Source organism: Trachurus trachurus (genome assembly GCF_905171665.1).
Source record: "Trachurus trachurus genome assembly, chromosome: 15".
Classification (NCBI taxonomy): domain Eukaryota; kingdom Metazoa; phylum Chordata; class Actinopteri; order Carangiformes; family Carangidae; genus Trachurus; species Trachurus trachurus.
Window position 1 is genome coordinate 2,207,244 of NC_139906.1, and position 19,773 is coordinate 2,227,016.

At 40.0% G+C, this 19,773-nt stretch overlaps 2 protein-coding genes across 2 annotated transcripts in view; both read right to left on the reverse strand.

Annotated features, from left to right (window-relative positions):
* The window catches only part of LOC310997934 (uncharacterized protein), a 266,892-nt gene that overhangs the window by 62,581 nt on the left and 184,538 nt on the right, over nt 1–19,773 (reverse strand). The gene's annotated exons all lie outside the window — the stretch shown is intronic.
* On the reverse strand, nt 11,331–18,288 carry znf365 (zinc finger protein 365). Its single transcript, XM_083988776.1, has 7 exons — nt 18,180–18,288; nt 16,419–16,752; nt 15,271–15,652; nt 14,209–14,518; nt 13,062–13,233; nt 12,914–12,963; nt 11,331–12,057 (listed from the first exon to the last, which is right to left on the reverse strand). Exons 2-7 carry the CDS (start codon nt 16,740–16,742, stop codon nt 11,769–11,771), a joined length of 1,527 nt encoding a protein of 508 aa, XP_083844902.1. The 5' UTR covers nt 16,743–16,752; nt 18,180–18,288; the 3' UTR covers nt 11,331–11,768.

A 19,773-nucleotide genomic window follows, 5' to 3' on the forward strand; every position in this document is an offset into this window, starting at 1 on the left:
GTTAAGTCGTGTCGCTGTCACAGAGTCGTGAGGCGTCGGCCTGAAACATCAACAGCTGTGATGTCGGACAACATCTGCTTCTTTGAATAAAAGATTTTAAAAAATAAAATAAAAATAAAAAACTGAAGGTGTAAGAAGGTGACTACGACTCCCAGGATGCACTCTGGTGAGAAACATCCAGTCACTGAAGCTGAAGCTGAAGCTGAAATCTCATTAACATCTGGGTCAAAACAGTCGTGTTTGTTCTGGACGATGAAACTTTGAAAATAAACTTTAAAAAATGAGTTTCTATGAGGTCGTTCAGCCTCGTTATGCGGTCGCCCCGGGTTTCTATGGCAAGCGGATTTAACATTTAAAAGCTAAGTTTGACTATCTGGAATTAACATTGTAACTACATTTTGAATAGTTGGATTTTTCATTCAAGATATCTGTAATTCAGTTTTGCCGAGTCAAAAAGAACATTTCAGATCCACAACTACATTCTTCCTATAGGACAATATGATGTCACTTTAACCATTCATGTGTATGGGGTTTGTCATTACAGATATCTATAATTCAGTTGCAGATATCCACTATGTGAATTACAGATATCTGTAACTGAATTACGACTAGTACTAATTCCAGTTTGAGATATCTACAATTTGATTCTGACTAGTCAAAACTTAATTTGAGATATCTGAACAGGGACGTGTAGATATCTTTAATTGAGGTGAATTAAAGATATCTTGAACTGGAATTATGACTAGTCAGAATCAAATTGTAGATATCTCAAACTGGAATTAGTACTAGTCATAATTCAGTTACAGATATCCGTAATTCACATTGTGGATATCTGCAACTGAACTGTAGATATCTGTAATGACAAACCCCATACACATGAATGGCAAAAGTGATGTCATTTGTCCTAGGAAGAACGTAGTTGCGGATATCTGAAATGTTCTTTTTGATGAGGCAAAACTGAATTACAGATATCTGCAACACATATCCAGTCTGACTTTTAAATGTTAAAATGGCTTGCCATAGGTTTCTGACTCTACTGTGTCTTTTTGTTGCTGTTTTGTCACTTTTTCTTTTTTCTTTTTTTTTAAAGGGGACATATTATGGAAATATCACTTTTTGAATTAAGGCTCTTTAACATTTATTTGTGTGTTTGTCTTGACTTCCAACCCCCAAAATTGACAAAACAATCTGTAATTTCCAGGCTCCCTATAGGCTGAAATCCATGTGGTTTTACCAGCTGTTCCCTCAGTTGTCTTCCAGTGATGTAACTAGCTTTCGAATTTGCATAACTCCACCCTTACCCGAGACCGGTAGAAGGGGCGGGGCAAACAGTGGCTGATTTGCATTTAAAGGGACAGGCACTGAAACCAGCCGTTCTGAACAGGGCTGTTTAGAGAGGATGAAAAGAGCTGTGATGTTTGATCCTCGAGGTATTTAGACCAGGGGTCTCAAACTCCCGGCCCGGGGGCCACATCCAGCCCGCAGCCCCCCTACATCCGGCCTGCGTCTTGATGTAAAAAGTAAGACTGTCAAAGTTACCGTGTTAATGCCAAATGCTTTTAACGGCACACAGTTGTTCTGTGTCTCTTTGTAGTTGTTTTGTGTCTCTTTGTAGTTGTTTTGTGTCTTGAAGTTGTTTTGTGACTCTTTGTAGTTGTTTTGGGTCACTTCGTAGTTATGTGTCTCTCTTTGAAGGTATGTGGCTCTTTGAAGTAGTTTTGTGTCTCTTTGAAGTTGTTATGTGTCTCCTTGTAGTTGTCATGTGTCTTTGTAGTTGTTTTGTGTCACTTTGTAGTTGAATCTAGTCTCCCTGTAGCTATATTGAAGTCGTTACGTACTCTTTCTAGTTTTGCTTCTACTTGTTTTGTGTCTTTCTAGTGTCTGTTTAGTTTCACTTTGAAGTAGTTTTGTGTCTTTGTGGTCTGTTGATGACTAACACACTAAGTATTCAGGTCTAGATGTTGCTGTGTCACCCTGACAGAGACAGTTTCTTGATGGATTATTGATGACATCATCAGCCTCAGTGAAGCTGCTTGCCCCTCCTCTTCCTGTTATTTCCTTCAGTATTCCTCGGTGGCGCTGTGGCGTGTGACGGGCTGATGTGAGGTTTGCGTGCCGTCGTTCCTCTGACACTTCAGCTCGAGTGGATCCAAATGTGTCTAGTGACAGAGGCTCCGGTCCACAGGGTATAGACAGGAAACTGGACCCGGAGCTCAGAGAGTCTCACTGGGAACCTCTGACACCACATGTCACCCAGAGTTATGATCCACCGTCTGTTCCCTGAGAAAACAACAATCACTTGTGTTTTATCTGCCAGACACTTCCCCGGGCCGCTCGCTGCCCCAGTGGCTTGTGGGTAGTGGTGTAAAGTCTATGTGATACTCAGGTATAGTCAGTATAGCCACTGAAAATGCATAAATATTTCAGTATATCAACAAAACTATCTAACTAAAGTAAATGTCAAGGGGTTCAAGGCGGTCCCCAACTTTTTATTGAAATGTGACCACTTTTTCCTAGAATTTTTAAACTTTTTTTTCACAAATGTTATTACTGTTTGACTTTTTTTTTCACCTTTTTGTATTATTGTTTGCCCCTTTTTTTGAGAGAGAGACATTTTTCCACATTTTTCTATAATTTTTTGAGAAATTTTACCACTTTTTTGGAGAAGTTTTACCACACTTTTTCTTAACTTTTCTTTTGCGAAATCTTACTATTTTTTCCAAAAGATCTTAAAGGGACAACGAGGAGTTTTGGAAAAGCGAAGTGTTTTCACACTACATTTATGAGCCTCCGCACCGTGAAATTCTTTCACCGGCGCAAGACAGACTCATGTTTTCATTCATCAAGAATTAAAGTCAGAGGTTGGAAGACGATCACATACCGTCGTAGTTCCCACCATAAACGGAGATTCGGCGGCGTTATTCTCATGACTCGCCACGAAACCGAAAGTAAAGAAACGCTGGTCGGCTCGCCCAGCATTTCCACCACCACTAATAATAACAAAATAACCATAGAGACAAAACCATAGATTTATCTAAAATGGAGCCATTAAAGGGACAACGAGGAGTTTTTATTTGGTTATAAAAAAGTCTCATATTAATGTGGATGAATCTACGTTACCACTTGTTAATGGTCCATTTTAGATAAATATATGGTTTTGTCTCTATGGTTATTTTGTTATTATTAGTGGTGGTGGAAATGCTGGGCGAGCCGACCAGCGTTACTTTACTTTCGGTTTCGTGGCGAGTCATGAGAATAACGCCGCCGAATCTCCGTTTATGGTGGGAACTACGACGGTATGTGATCGTCTTCCAACCTCTGACTTTAATTCTTGATGAATGAAAACATGAGTCTGTCTTGCACCGGTCAAAGAATTTCACGGTGCAGAGGCTCATAAATGTAGTGTGGAAACACTTCACTTTTCCAAAACTCCTCGTTGTCCCTTTAACAAGTGTGGGTAACGTATATTCATCCACATTAATATGAGACTTTTTTATTGTCGCAGAATTTTTTCGTTCTGCCGACGGAGAAACTCCTCGTTGTCCCTTTAAACTTTTTTTTGTTTATTTTTTTGAAATTGTACCACATTTTTTCAGAAATTTCTCTATAAACTTTCAAAAATGTATGCCTAATTTAAACGTACATTGATTGATTGTGTATTTCTGGTGTATTTCTGGTGATGTGTTCAAAATGTTGTCCAATGGGGGTCCGTGGTCTAATTTGTGTCAATTTCTGGTAAACAGTTTACCCTCCTAAAAAGCAGTTTACCCACTACAAAACATTAGACTCCACCACAGTTTGTGGTTTAAAACGCTCCGTGCAGCCGGGGCCGAGCTCTGCGTGTGTGTGTTATCTGCTGCCCACACGGCCGCACGCCGCAGCCTGTCGGGGTTGTGAGATGCTCACACTGATAACGACAGCGTGACGCGTTCAAGAAGACACTTTACGCTCTGCAGAGGCCCCGTCCGACGTCAGAGCAGCGATTTCACGGCCGGCGTTGTGTTGTGTGAGCCTCCGCGGTGACGTCAAAGCGTTGTGTTACCGTGTTTACTCTTCTCCATGAAAGATCAACAGCAGGCCTGCAGTGTTTATTGTCACACGCCGTGATGCAGCGAGGAACCATAACACAACAAACCAGTTAACATTCTGCCACCGCCGCCGCAGCAGCAGCCTCAGCGCACAGAGCTCAGAGCGCACAGATTTTCTCCCTAAGAACAGATGGTTTGATGCAGAAGGGGAAAATAAAAGTGAATGATTCTCTTCCAACAGATGAAGTAATTTGTTTTAAAATAAACAAGATGGCAGCTGCTGATATGATGTGAAAAGGGTTAGGGTGACTGTTCAGGAAGATTCAACAAGCTCCATATTAAATAGAGTATAAAGGTAGATGTTTGTATTAAAGCTCCTTCAAAATCAAGGTAGATGTTTGTATTAAAGCTCCATACAGTATAAAGGTAGATGTTTGTGTTAAAGCTCCATACAGTATAAAGGTAGATGTTTGTGTTAAAGCTCCATACAGTATAAAGGTAGATGTTTGTGTTAAAGCTCCATACAGTATAAAGGTAGATGTTTGTGTTAAAGCTCCATACAGTATAAAGGTAGATGTTTGTGTTAAAGCTCCATACAGTATAAAGGTAGATGTCCATGTGTAGTGTGATTATAAAGCAGCTCTAGGTTCTATATTAATACTGTGAAAGTATCAAAGCCTCAGTCCACAGAGAAATGCACACAGCCTGTATTCAGAAACTGAGCCTTAAAACCAGCCGTCAGGACTTCCTGTCACTTTGTGATGTCACAACTAAGCCCCGCCCCCTCACCACCACCTGAACCCACCATCCAACAACAACTTTGCAGGATTTAGTTTCTCTGAGTGTTTTATTCTGAAATCTACTCTATTTTTTTTATTGGATCAGTCAGAAAACTATCTATCTATCTATCTATCTATCTATCTATCTATCTATCTATCTATCTATCTATCTATCTATCTATCTATCTATCTATCTATCTATCTATCTATCTTTCTATCTATCTATCTATCTATCTATCTCAGTTACTGATGGACAGAAAAAAAAAGAAAGTTGAACCATGTTGGATGATGAAGCAGGAAAACACTTTAGTATTAATGTGAACACAGTGACACCAAGCGGCTGTTTGTGAGAACTGCAGCAAACTCACTTGTTTCTCATTATCTACTGTTTATATATATAAATAAAGGGATCATGGAAAAGTTGATTTATGTCAGTAATTCAATTCAAAAAGTGAAACTAATGCATTATATAGATCCATTGCAGACAGAATTATGTCTTTATTTATTTAATTTCTTTTAATTGTAATGATTATGGCTTCACATTTAAATAAGACCTAAAATTTTGTATCTAAAATAAAATTAATATTACATTACATTGTATCTGTTTATGCCTCACCTTTGTATGGTAGCTTGTATTCTGTGTATTTTATTACTTTTATGTTATGTGTAGGGACTACATATGGAAATTAGCTGGGAGCTAAATCTGGTGCAACCATATTTTCATTTTTTCCTTTAAATGATTAATGTAATTGCACATTGTCCCTTATTAAACTAATAAACTAAACTAAAAAACCCAATTTTAAAAAGCATTTTTAATATAGAAATGTTCTATAAATGTTCTATATATATACTATACACTCAATACTAGTTTTGGGCTATTTGACTTTAACTGCTGGAAATGGACTTTTCCATGATATTCTAATTTATTGTGATGCAGCTATATATTGTTTATATTAATTAAGGACGACCATAATTGACTGAAATACCCTGTTGCATCTTGAATAAGTAAAATAAAACGTTAAGTGATGAAATCAACAGAACATGGCTCAGTGTCATGTTTGCTCTTTAATCTTTAAACGGTTTCATCACAGACCAACAAAGTGTCATAAACATAAAAACTTTTTCCAGGTCTTCTTCACAGTATTGCATTTTGCACAGTGTTAATAATACAGACGACAGAGTTTTTTTTTCAAGAGTGAAAGGCACAAAACTAGAGATTACTTCTGCAAAAAACGAAATCCCTACGGACGAACAGGATGAACTCAACGGATATCTTTTTAAAAACTCGACGACGGCCACAAACAGAAAAAACTAACTTTGTCTCTATCGACTCACGGCGAGAAAGGTAGTAGTGTCGTAATTATAATAATAATAAAACTAACATTACATGTCCAGTCACTTTCCTTCTTTTCTTTTCTTTTCTTTTCTTTTCTTTTCTCTTTTGCACATTTCAAAACTCCGACGTAATAAAACTCATTTTCTAGACGTTTCCAAACCTGATTGTCCCTCACACACACACACCGGCTTCTCGGTTGGTTTAGTGCAACTGTCTCTCTCTCTCTCTTCAAAAACCTTTAAAATAGACCTCGCTCTGCTACAAAAGTACACACAGTAGTACAAGATAACAGTATTTTATAAGTACTTTTTTTGCTACATATGAAGCATGCTTTCACAGTAACACAATAGCTACATATGTACCGGTAGTAGTAGTAGTAGTGGTGGTTGTAGATATGCGTCATGCGTCCAAGTGTCTTAAAGTTTTACCTTCAGGGTCTGTGAAACTGTTAAAAACTGATGACTAATGCTTTTATTGTTTTTAAACTTTATATTTAATATATATTCCATTCAACATGTAGTATTGGGTAACTTACTGAAACTCTATTTCCTTCTGAATAAAATAAATAACAGAAACAAAAAACACTGTACACATCTCATTTTTGAAAATATGTGGCCAACAACTCTGGAACAAACCAGGTCTTTGCTACGGGTGCCTGCGAGGTCCATTTAAGACGTCACATCATTAAAGCCAATTTGAATCAGATAGAAACAAGTAGAAAGAAAAACATCAGAGTGAAGTGAAGCATCCAGAGGTGCAACATCTGGAGCAGGGGGCAAAGCAGGCAAATGTTAGAGGCCATTAAGGGTAAATGAGGGGCCAATAACTGCCAATAACATAATAATTAAAGCCATTTTAAATGTAATAAAGCAAATAAATGTAATTCAATGTTTGAGCCAATAACGTAATATATATATTTAGCCAATAATGTAACAACGTTATTGGCCTGGTATTAAAAAACTCTTTAAAAATAAAATAACTGGTGCCGATAATGTAATAATATATGATCTGTGATGATATAATCACAGGAGTTTATCGTATATTATTACATTATCTGCCCCAGTTATTACAATATCAAAAGTTTTTTGTTTTTTTTAACACTAGGCCAATAATGTAAAAACCAGCAAAAATATTAAGTTAATATATTATTGGCTCAAACAATTTATTATATTTTTTGGCTTTATTATATTTAAAAAAGCCAAAATTATTACATTATTGGCCGTTATTACATTTCAGGTTGCTACAGGCCGCTCATATTGGCACATTTTACAACAACTATAATATAAACCTGTAGCTGTAGCTTGTGTTTACCCATTGCCAGTACGTGAGGCGTTCAGGGGGCATCTGTAAATTGTAGCGTCTTGGTTTTGTTAGCTGTGTTCAAGACTAAGACCTGCAGGACTTTTAAAGGGATAGTTCAACATTTTTGGCAAATTGGCCCATTGCCATAATCCCTATAGTCATAGCAGTAGGTTCGTTACCTTTAATTGTCGGTGCAAGCTATTTTTAGAACGGCGGAGCAGAGCCGTGAGCTGCTCAGAGCTACACTACGGAGGCTCATTATGGGATTTCTTGGTTTCCCTCATCAAACTCATCAAATACACAATCCAACAACTCCACAACGCTCTGGTGGACAAGTTGTGACCTGCACATTCACCACGCTATGAGATAATAACACAACGTTACCACACAGAGTTGTTTTAGAGGGAAATACAGAGACTGTTGATGAAAAACTGTCCCTGAAGGCAACGTGCATCAGCGGTTTTGCATGAATTTCCATACTGCTATGACTATAGGGATTATGGCAATGGGCCAATTTGCCAAAATGTTGAACTCTCCCTTTCAGATTTATATCAACATCATTTCAAAAGGACCTGCAAACACCCGGCTGCTGCTGATCAATAATAATAATAATATAAAAACAGTACAGACATGGTTTGTGTTTGTTCTGCCCGGTTAAAGTTCTGTCAGACTACTACGACTTCCACCTGACGACACATAATAGCTTTGTATACAAAATATCTATTTTTAAACACACCGTCAACGAAACCTAAACCAGTGACCGCAAAGATACTTGTTATTTTAGTTTAGCTTTTTTTTTAAACATCACATTACCGTCTTTTACATTTACATTCTTATGACCGCATGAGTGCAAAGATGACGTGTAAACAGATCGTACGGAACGATACAGAGGAATGATTCTGTTAAACAAGCCGTCGGGAGTTTGTTCATTATACTGCAGATGCACTGTAAGCGTTCGCGGCACTGTAAGTCACTTTGGATGAGAGCGCTGATAACGGCGTCATTCGTTTTTGTGTGTTTCTGTTTATATATATATATATGTGTCTGTGTGTGTATGTGTGTGTGTCAGAGATCGGAGAATCTCCACCCGTTTCTACGTGAAGGAGCGCAAGTTCGAGACCCGACCGACTCTTCACTTTGAGCTATTTGTTAACTCGAGAGTACATTCGTTTTATGTGTGGCGTCCTCCAGAGCTGGGCCACGATGCCGGTTTCACCTGGTAGCGTAGTGGAGGGGACGTTAACACAAAGACACCGTAAGACTTCAGTCTGGTGATTAATCATTATTACAAACTGTCAACAAACACGACCAAAACAGATGTCCGTCTGTGCTGGGAACTGTTTTTATTTAAGGAATAGTTCACCAAAAAATGAAATTCAATCCCCCTCATGCTTTTGAATACTCCAGAGTAGTTTTTTATTCCTCAAAGGTCATCTGGAGACCCAGGAGGCCGGTTCCTAGTCCAACCAAAACTTAAGATGAGAGTAATAATAGGGCCCAACACAAAAACGTCCATAAAACTACACAACAACCATTTAATATTCCTCCACACTGCTCGTCCACTGCAATCCAAGTGTCCTGAAGGGAGATAGTCCTGAGTTTACTGGAAACAACATCATTTAGGACATTTTTACAGCCCAAACAGGACCCTATCTCCCTTCAGGACACTTGGATTGCAGTGGACGAGCAGTGTGGAGGAATATTAAATGGTTGTTGTGTAGTTTTATGGACGTTTTTGTGTCGGGCCCTATTATTACTCTCATATAAAGTTTTGGTTGGACTAGGAACCGGCCTTCCGGGTCTCCAGATGACCTTTGAGGAATAAAAAACTACTCCGGAGTATTCATCAGCATGAGGGGGAGTCAACAATGACTGAATTTTTTGGTGAACTATTCCTTTAAGTCTAATCTTAAGGCTCATTATCCAGTGACTCTCTGACACCTTTTGTTTTTACATTTCTGTTGCTTTGTCATTTGTTTTTATCATCGCTGTTTTCCTAAATTCTCTGTTGTATGTTTTATGCGAAGCACTTTGATCATCACTCCAGATGTTGTATGTGCTATATAAATAAACTTTGATTGATTGATTTAGCATTAGCCTGCGTTAGCATTTACTCGGTATCGGAAAATGCAGAGGCTAGCTGACTGGCAGCATGCGAACTCTGCAGAGTCAAGAACTGGTTCTGGTTCTGAATATCTAAGAACTGTGGATTAAATAAAGCCAAACCCAACAAAGAGTCAATTGTTGTGAAATCTCCGTGTTTTCCCTCCACTACACTTCCTGGTTCCGACCGCCAGGAGGAATCAATAAAAAACACAACATACATTAGTCCACGTATGTGATGTTTCTCTGTGATCTGAGGCCGGTTCAAACAAACTGAACACAGAACTGATGTGACCCAGGTCTGACGCCGACGTCCCGTCTGTGCTTTACAAACCAAACCAACGCAGCGACCGCGACTATGCAACATCTTCTTCTATAGTTCACCCTGTAGTCATTAATATATTATATACACATATAAATATATACAGCTAACGAAAGGGCCAAGTTTCTACAATCAGGTCCATGTTAGTTGTGTGTGCACATGTGACATTTATAACTTTAATTTTCGTAAATTCTCAAATAAAAGCCTCGGTCTCCGATACTGACTCAGAGGGGAATAGCACTAGCCTATCAGAACTAAATATTGGTGAAATGAAGGAGTTTCTCTGCAGATAATGTGTTATTTAGAGGCTGCATTCTGCTGCCCTGTAGACTCCATTATACGGATATACGCGCCTCTCGGCTGGAGCTCATTTCATCACAACCACTTGTAATGACACCAAAGTTATCTGGGGGAGGAAATGATCGGATTTTATGATAGAAATAAGATCCAGATTGTAAAAAAAAACGGCAATTACCCTTTAAGAGGAGATAGATTTTATTCTTCACTCCGAGTTTTTAGAGTCAGACACGTAAATAAAATAAAATAACTTAAATCCTCTGTTTGGTGTTGAAAGCACAGACGGAGAGAAGACGACTGGACTGAACCGGGACGAGACGTAAAGGTGAAGGTCGGACCAGAGAAAAACTATTTACACTAAAAACCGAAACTAAATCTTTTAATCTGAGAATGAATATAAAAAACATTTATCATCCGACCTGAAGTTTCTCTAAAACACAGAGGAGGAAATTATCCAGAACTTATGGGGTCGACTTAAAAAACTTTGTTTGTGGAAGGTGAAGAAGGTTTGTGCCGTCGAAGCTGTCGTTTTTGTTTCTGTGTTTGAATAGTGAAACTTTATCAACATCTTCGTCCTGCTGTGTTTTTATTTCAGTGGAATAATTGATGGAAAAGTACAAAACGCCACAATAACACAGAGGTTAAAAAAAGTCCATGCAGCTCTATTTATTATTGCATATTGATGTTGTTGAACCCTGTTACGCAGCATCAGACTTTGATGGACGAGTTAATATTTATACTCTGACGGCCCGTTATATTTCTATTTTAATCTTATATTGTTTCTCACTGTCACTCTTCTCTTCCTCTTATTATTTATCTCAGGGCAGCAGTAGACACGTGTTGATCAGTTTCTCTGTGAAATGACAAATGTTTATTATTGTGACGACTCTTAAAGGACAATTCTGGGCAAATTCAACTCGGGGCTGTATTTTCCTAACATTTTAGGTCTAAAAGAAGGAATCTGAAGACTTTCAGTTTAATTGCTCCTTCTCGGTGCATGTTTGAGTCGCCATCTGACGCTGTCTGTGGAAAAAAATTGCGGCTTTGAGGGATGCAAACACAACTACCGCAAAACAGGAGCAATTGAACTGAAAATCTTCAGATTCCTTCTTTTAGACCTAAAATGTTAGGAAAATACAGCCCCGAGTTGAATTTGCCCGGAATTGTCCTTTAAATGTTGTGTTTTTCTATTTTATATAAATTAATTACCATTTTAAATAAATCCATATCTATATATATATATATATATATATTTAATTCAATGGGAATTTACAGGGAACTGTACATTAAATTATAACACTTGTGAAAATAAAACTGTTTAATGTTTTGGGGAATCGTTTTCTCTTTCTAACTGATTTTTGTCGGTAAGATTTTGTCTAAATTTTCCAGATTTGTAAACTTTTCTGTGACAAAGAAACTTTTTAGAAACTTGATCAGTTTTGCAGGAAACGTTGATGTTGTTGTTGGTCCAAACAGAACAGAACCGATCTGATTCAGTGAGTTTTTTGTTTTGAACTTTTCCACAGGTTATCACACTGGAATAAAGCCGCTGTGTCGTGAGCGTTTTACCGCCGTCGCCCTCTCTCTCTCTCGCCACAGTTCTAGGCCTCGTACCCGGCCGAGCGGCGCCGCTGGTGGTTCCAGATGTCGTCTCGGTGCTCGGGTCGACAGAACAGCCGGGACGACTGGGCCAGGCGCTCCCGGTGTTCCCGGTCTCGATCCCGGTGCTCCCGGTCTCGGTCTCTGTCCCGGTCTCGGTCTCTGTCCCGGTCTCGGTCCCGCTCGGTGCCGCCGCCGGGTTTGGAGAACAGAGGACGGCTGCCGAACTGGGAGGACGAGTGTGTCCTGTTGTCGTGGAGACCGGACGAGGACAGCTGACCCCCCGCCGACCTGAGGAGGACAGGAAACATGAACAGTTACAAAGCCGTTAAAAGTGTTTCCATCCAATCAATAAATCAATAAATCACTGTAATAAGATGACGTCATTAAAAGGTTGGGTCTGGAGTTTTGTGCCCAAAAATCAATCAATTAAGACATATTTAGCAGTTATCTGATAATCGATTATTGATTATACAACTGTAAAAGTGAAATTCTGAAGTATTAATGGAACAAAAAATCAACCAATAATTGAAAAATTGATTCATAGTGTTAAAGTTAAATGAAAACTGAAATATAAGGATGTTTGGTGAATGTTCTTTCTTTTCTTCTCAGTAGAAATGATGTGTCAACTGCTCGAATTAATGGCGCTAGTGAGGCTTCCATAAACAACTGGTGTGCAGCAGCTGACAAACTGAAAGAACTTATAAGATAAGCTCAATGAGATTCTATCCTCCTTGTTTTTCCTGAATGGGTTTGTGTGCGTGTGTGTGTGTACGTAGACGTCAGATATATTCCATAGGATGCTAGAGAGCGTACCAGTGTGAGTGTGCTGCTGGGGTGGGGGGTGGTGCCCCTTTTCCTTTTCTCTCTCCTTTTTTTTTTTTTTTTTAAATGAATGAATTAATATATATATTTTTTTTTTCATTTTTATGCACATTTTTTTGGGTTTTTCTTGCACCTTATTGAAGTGCAAGGTTAACACTATTACTATTATTATTTTGCAATTTAGTTGTTACAGTCAATTTTGTTTTGTACTGTCTCTATTGTCAATTAATGAGTCATGTTTCTTGGTTGTAACTTGTATTCTTGTTAAATAAACATTTGATCACAAAAAAAAGTAGAAATGATATGACGTCATGTGACCGACCTGCTCTTAGTGATTCTGTGAGGTCCATTGTTCGTTGGCTGCTGGTGCTGCTGAGGAGACGCCAGAGGTCAGAGGTCACGGTTTCACTCACAGAACATAAATCATGATTAACTCAGTGTGTGTGTGTGTGTGTGTGTGCGTGCTGCACCTTGTAGTGGTTGCACTGCGTTGGGCTGCCGTTGACCTGGTAGTACTCCACCAGCCTCTCAGCCAGAGCGATGCGTCTCAGCAGGTTCTCGATGAAACACTGGATACGAACTTTACCGCAGGTTTCCTGTCGAGCCGCCGCCTCCAGAAACTTCTGGATGGTCAAAACCTCCCTGGAGACAGAGGACACGGTCAAGGTTTTTGAGTCAAAAGTCCAGATTAAACTCCGGATTAAGGCAGAACTGAGTTAGTGTCCAGTTGGCGTTAAATCAGCGTTAAGTCAGCGCTGAGTCGGCATTAAGTCAGTGTTGAGTCAGCGTTAAGACAGTGCTGAATTGGCGTTGAGTCGGCATTGAGTCGGTGTTAAGTCAGCGTTGAGTCGGCATTAAGTCAGCGTTGAGTCGGCATTGAGTCGGCGATGAGTCGGCATTGAGTCGGCGTTGAGTCGGCATTAAGTCGGCGATGAGTCGGCATTAAGTCGGCGATGAGTCGGCATTAAGTCGGCGTTGAGTCGGCATTAAGTCAGCGATGAGTCGGCATTAAGTCGGCGATGAGTCGGCATTAAGTCGGCGATGAGTCGGCATTAAGTCGGCGTTGAGTCGGCATTAAGTCGGCGATGAGTCGGCATTAAGTCGGCGTTGAGTCGGCATTGAGTCGGCGATGAGTCGGCATTAAGTCGGCGTTGAGTCGGCATTAAGTCAGCGATGAGTCGGCATTTAGTCAGCGATGAGTCGACATTAAGTCAGCGATGAGTCGGCATTAAGTCAGCGCTGAGTCGGCAATAGGTCAGCGCTGAGTCGGTGTTAAGTCAGCACTGTGTCGGCATTTATTAAGCGTTTAGTCAGCGCTCAGATAGCGTTGAGTCAGCATTGAGTCAGCGTTGAGTCGGCGTTAAATCAGTGTTGAGTCGGCATTAAGTCAGTGTTGAGTCAGCATTAAGTCAGCGTTGAGTCGGCGTTAAATCAGTGTTGAGTCGGCATTAAGTCAGCGTTGAGTCAGCATTAAGACAGCGCTGAGTCGGCATTAAGTAAGCCATGAGTTAGCGTTGAGTCAGCATTAAGTAGGCGTTGAGTCGGCATTAAAACAGCGTTGAGTTAGTGCCGAGTCAGCATTAAGTCAGCACTAAGCCAACATTAAGTTAGCGTTACCTTTCTCGGCGCTCCAGCTCGTTCTCGGAGGCGTTGAGCTGCTCCCTCAGCGCGGCGATCACCATGACGGCCACGTCCACCTGGCGGCTCAGCGACCGCTCCCGCTCGGCGACTTCCTGCCGCTCCTGGGCCAGATGCTGCGAGTGAGCGCGTTCACACAGCAGCTCGGTGTCGGTCTGGGCCAGCTCCGTGCTCACCTTGGCGAGGCGCCGCTGCATCGTGCTGTCGGCCGCCTGCAGGATTCTGGCCAGACGCCGCCGCACCGCCGCCGAGGCCGCCGCCGTCTCCACGCCGGAGTACGAGTTCTGCTCTGGTTACAGCCAAGGAGACGAGTCACACACAAGACCAGGGCCGGTGCTAGGAACTCTGGGCCCCTGACCCCTCAGTTTTCATCGCCACTTATTTCTTAGACTATGTATTATGATTTTTTTCGTTTACTTTTCTGTTACTCTATGTTCTTGACAGTGCCCGATGCAATTTACACAATTATTATTATTATTAGTTTACAGAAAGCTACTGTAAATTAATAATACTGCAATGAATACTGTAAGCACCAAATGTTCAACTTTATTTTAATCTTTTTTTAATTTTTTTATTACAAATGACACTCCAACATTTAAATTCCTACCAATTCAATGTTACGTTAGGTAAATAGACCAGTATCTGTGCATTTACCTTTACTTTGGTAGCACTTTGAGATTGCTTAGCACTTTGAGATTGCTTAAATGTAAAGTGCATTATAAATAAAATGTATTATTATTAATCTTTTTTGGAAAGTGACGGTATTTATGAATCTTTACGATTAATTAATTGTGGCGTTTAATACCGCGATTAATTGTGATAACAAGTAATTGTGACATCCCTAATCTGTGTACATTTTAGTCATTAACATTAAAAACACACTCTTTTTGGTGGTAAAATAAGAGTAAAGGGTAAAAAACGGAATTCCCCCAAAAATTTCAACGGAAAAAACGTGATTTGGGAAAAAATAAAACAGATTCAAAGGGCCCTAGAGTATTAGTCAGAGATACAGGCAGAATAATTTAGTATATCTGAACCCACCGACCAGATCCAGGTCCAGATCCAGGTCCAGGTCAAAGTCCGGGTCCGGCGGCGGCAGTCCGAGGGAAGCCAGCGGCGGGAAGTAGAAGTGATGGTGGTTGAAGTGGTGGTGACCTGCATCTGACTTCTTTCTGGACATTTTAACGTCTTCAGCTCCTCCTCCTTCGTCATTGTCCTCATCCTCATCCTCGTCTCCTCCATCTTCATCCTCAGTGCAGCCTTCATCCTCCTCTTCCTCCTCATCCTCGTCCTCCTCCTCCTCCTCCGCCTGCGTTCCCACGCCGACGCTCTGCGTGCGCCTCCTCACGGAGCCGTAGGAGTGGAGGAAGCCGCTGTCTCTGCTGTCGCTGAGGGAGCGGGCGTGAGGCGGCCGCCCCGCGCTCTGGGGGCGGGAGAAAACATCGATTCACGTAAGTATCACGATATTTAAAATAAGAGATCACTTTCACTAATGTTTCTTAAAGGGATAGTTCACCCAAAATTCAAATTTCACTCATTATCTACTTACCCTCATGTCGACTAAGAGCTGTGAGAATTTTCAGAGTCCTCCGTTCCTTCTCTGAGTTCAGCGCAGCAGTATTTGTCCATATAATGGTTGTGAATGGATAACCCTTTTCTTCGTCCAAAAAGACACACCAAAAAACACCCAAATACCTCCATAGTGCTCGTCTGTAATGTCCCTCTTGTATTGAAGCCCCAACATGAGAAATTGTCCCGCCGGTCAGTGCAAATCACAAGAGATTTGCACTGACACAGGAAGAGCAGTGAACTGAGACACTGGGAGCTTCCGCTACAAACAAGCTTAAAACATAGACTTATTAAATTTTTTTTTGAACAATTTCTCATGTTGGGGCTTCAATACAAGAGGGACATTACAGACGAGCACTATGGAGGTATTTGGATGTTTTTTGGTGTGTCTTTTTGTTACGAAGAAAAGTGAGCTCCGTTCTCAACCGTCATATGGACATGCAGTGCTGCACGGAGCCCCGCTGTAACTCAGAGAAGCCACGGAGGACTCTGAAACTTCTCCCAGCCCTTAGTCCACATGAGGGGGAGTAGATAATGAGGGAAATTTCAATTTTGGGTGAACTATCCCTTTAAAAACTAACAAAAACTGAAAAGCGTATCATCACTCCCAGCCCTACCGTGCTCTGCTGCCCCCTGCGGGTGGGGAGGCTCATGTCGTGCCAGGGGATGGCCGCCGCCGTCAGAGGGTCGGGGAGTTTCCCGGTGATGCTGAAGCCGCCGGCGACCACGTCCGGCGAGCGGTACGAGTGTCGGTATTCCAGGTGGCAGCGCAGCGAGGCCAGGCTGCGGAAACGCTCCTGCTCGCCGCAGCGCGGGCAGCGGAACGGGAGCTTCGCTTCGCAGGAAGAAGTGACGGCGCCGCAGGCCTGACCGTTCCTCTCCAAGAGGAAAGAACCAGAACCAGAACCAGAACCAGAACCTCTGGAGCACAACTTCTGCTGCATCACTCCACACCTGCAGAGAGGAAACTGAGTTAGCCATCAGCGCTGAAGGTGTCGATCAATGAGGCGATTAACAGAAAACAATTAAACAACTGGTCTCAGCTTCTCATAGATCTGAAGTTTCTGTTCCACATGAATTCAACTGGATTTATTTGGGTTTTAATTTAAATCTAGAAAGTGATTAGAAGTTGAACTGATTAATTATGAAAAGCAAATATTACTAAATCAATTCAGAGCTGAAACATTAATGATTGATCAATTTACCAAATAACAGAAATACAAGGCAGTCATTCACTGTCAAAAACAAAAAACCTTTAATTTTCTCTAACTTCAAACTCAGCTGAGTTTCTTATGATTGTGAATATTGATTGATTGTATTAGTTGAATGAAACACTTGTGGTTTACAAACTAAATTATTAATTGATTAATCTGGCAAAATAGAACAATTGATTCATAAAAGTTGAACCAAAGCAAAAACAAAACAAAAATTACAACAATCAAAATTAAGTTCGGTGATAGTTTTCATGTCAATTTTGGCAAAACTAATTTTCAGATTCAGAAAAATCCTTCTCTCTTTCTTCCATATTCAGTTGTATGATTCATAAGCTTACATTTATTCTTTCGTTTCTTGGCCAGTGTTAAAAAAATTGACAAAAATAACTTAAATATTCATATCTTCTGTTTCATATATAGGTTTAATCCTTCCTTACTATGATAATGAGCATTGGTTCAACTATTTATTGTTTAGTTAATTATGGCTCAATGAAAATCACTTTAGACTTTCAGTATGTTTTGTTCATTTCTTTGAGATTAACATGATAAACTGTGTCTCCTAATCTCTTCCTGTCTCTGGGTTAAACTATTAGTAGGCTATACTATTAGACATTTTATTGTTCTTATTGAATAAATACCATTACTAACACCTGCTCATTCAGCAATTAAATATAACACAGGATATCCAGTGTAATAATAAATATTAAAGAATGTAGTAATCTGTCCATGGGTCAATCAGTGAATAACCTGTGTGGTATGGGTAAGGACATCATTTTCCATCAACAGTAGTCATGGCAACAACAACAATCCTATATATTTCCACACATATATAGATGAGTTATGTAATAATTCCTTTTACTAACTTATTTTTTCCATTGTATAGTTTATTTTCAGTGTGTTAACAGGTCAATATCTCTTTAGCATCTTTAGCTCAGAGCTCAGCATCACAGGCTAACGTTAGCACCGTTAGCTCAGCATCACACAGCATCACAGGCTAACGTTAGCATCGTTAGCTCAGCATCATCACACAGCATCACAGGCTAACGTTAGCATCGTTAGCTCGCGGTGCTAACTAGCAGCCATACAGAAACAACAACCGCTGATTCATCATGGAACACGAACCGGGTTGTTGCTGTTGTTTTATTTTATTGAACGTGTGGCTCTTACCGACTGTAGTTTCACGGCAGAACCGTAAACTCACGTCCGACCGACCGCCGTTATTGTGTGAAGGCGTCATGTCGCAGATGGAGACGGACGGTAGCAGCAGCAGCTACAGTCCGCATGATGTCATCCATTCAGCCAGCGGAGGACCACAAGTCAAGCTAGAAGCAGGTAAACACGGTAATAACAACGACACATCCGGTTGGGATTTTCAAAATTAAACTGGCGAAGTTTGATTTCCGGTTTGGATTTTCAAAACAATTAAAAAAAAAACAAAAAAAAAAGTCTGAATCAGGCAGGATTTGAAGGTATTGCCCCCCCCACGCCAAAAAACATAAACTAAATTAACACAGCGAGCTAACGATGCTAACCTTAGCCTGTGATGCTGTCTGTGTGATGCTGAACTAAACAGATTCAAGCACTCCTTTTTGCCCCTCTCAATTCAGGCTTTAAATGCCACAGAGAAGAGGAGGTGATTTCCCTGCCACTTTGCCACTTTTTTGCATTTCTTGCATTCATATTGGAGTTATTGCTTACTATTTATTATTGATATTTATATCCATTCGTTACAAATGCACTTTATTGCTGTGTCTTTGCTGCCTACATTGTGAACATGTTACTTTTTACTGTGTGTGTCCTATGTTGTTTAAATGTGATGCCGAATGTCTGTTGCAACCAAATTGCCCTACAAGGGACATTTAATAAAGTGACTTGACTTGACTTAAACTAAACTAAACTACACTACACTACACCACACTAAACTGAACTAAATTACACTACACGACACTAAAATAAAATAAATCACGTCATAACATAAAATGTTCATTGTTCTAAACAGTAGGTTTTTCATTGTAGCCTATAACAATATTTCTTCAGGTTATTATGATACATTTATAACCTTATAACAAAATGAGTCATGTAGAAACACAAAATATGTCATGTTTATAACATAATAATCTGGTTTTGTGTAAGAAAATGATGAAACAAATTTACAATATAAATTATCACATTAAAACCTAAAAGGTTTCACACTATAATCTGAATCAATATTAATTATTAAACTTTTATTTAACTAGGTAACACCAACTGAGATCAAAATCTCATTTGCAAGGGTGACCGACCTAGCCAAGTGCTCAGCAACCCTTAAACCCTGGAAATATATTGATAAAATAAAACATAATAGACACTAAGGTTTTATCAAAGTTTTACAAGATGAATCTTCTTTTTTAGTTGTATGGACTCGTATGGAGTTGTATGAACGATGCATTCAGATAAAATATGAAAAATGGAAACATTTTCATTTTAAATTAATCATCATGTGAGAACAAAACAAGGAGATTAGATGGAGTCTCAGAAAAAGTTTTTATTTTCACCGTGATCATGTACAGTGATGTCCTGTAGTAGGTTACAGGATGTATTATACAATCAGTGACTGTGCTTTTTTTTCTTTTCTTTTTTTTAACAGCCCATAATATCATCACAGTTTTGTTTCAATGCCACAGAATGACGTCTGTTCCCAGAATTGATTCCAGATGAGTTCAGGTATAGCTGCCAGAACAGAGCATTCAGCTGTTTGTTGAGTGTTTTCATCCATCAGTGA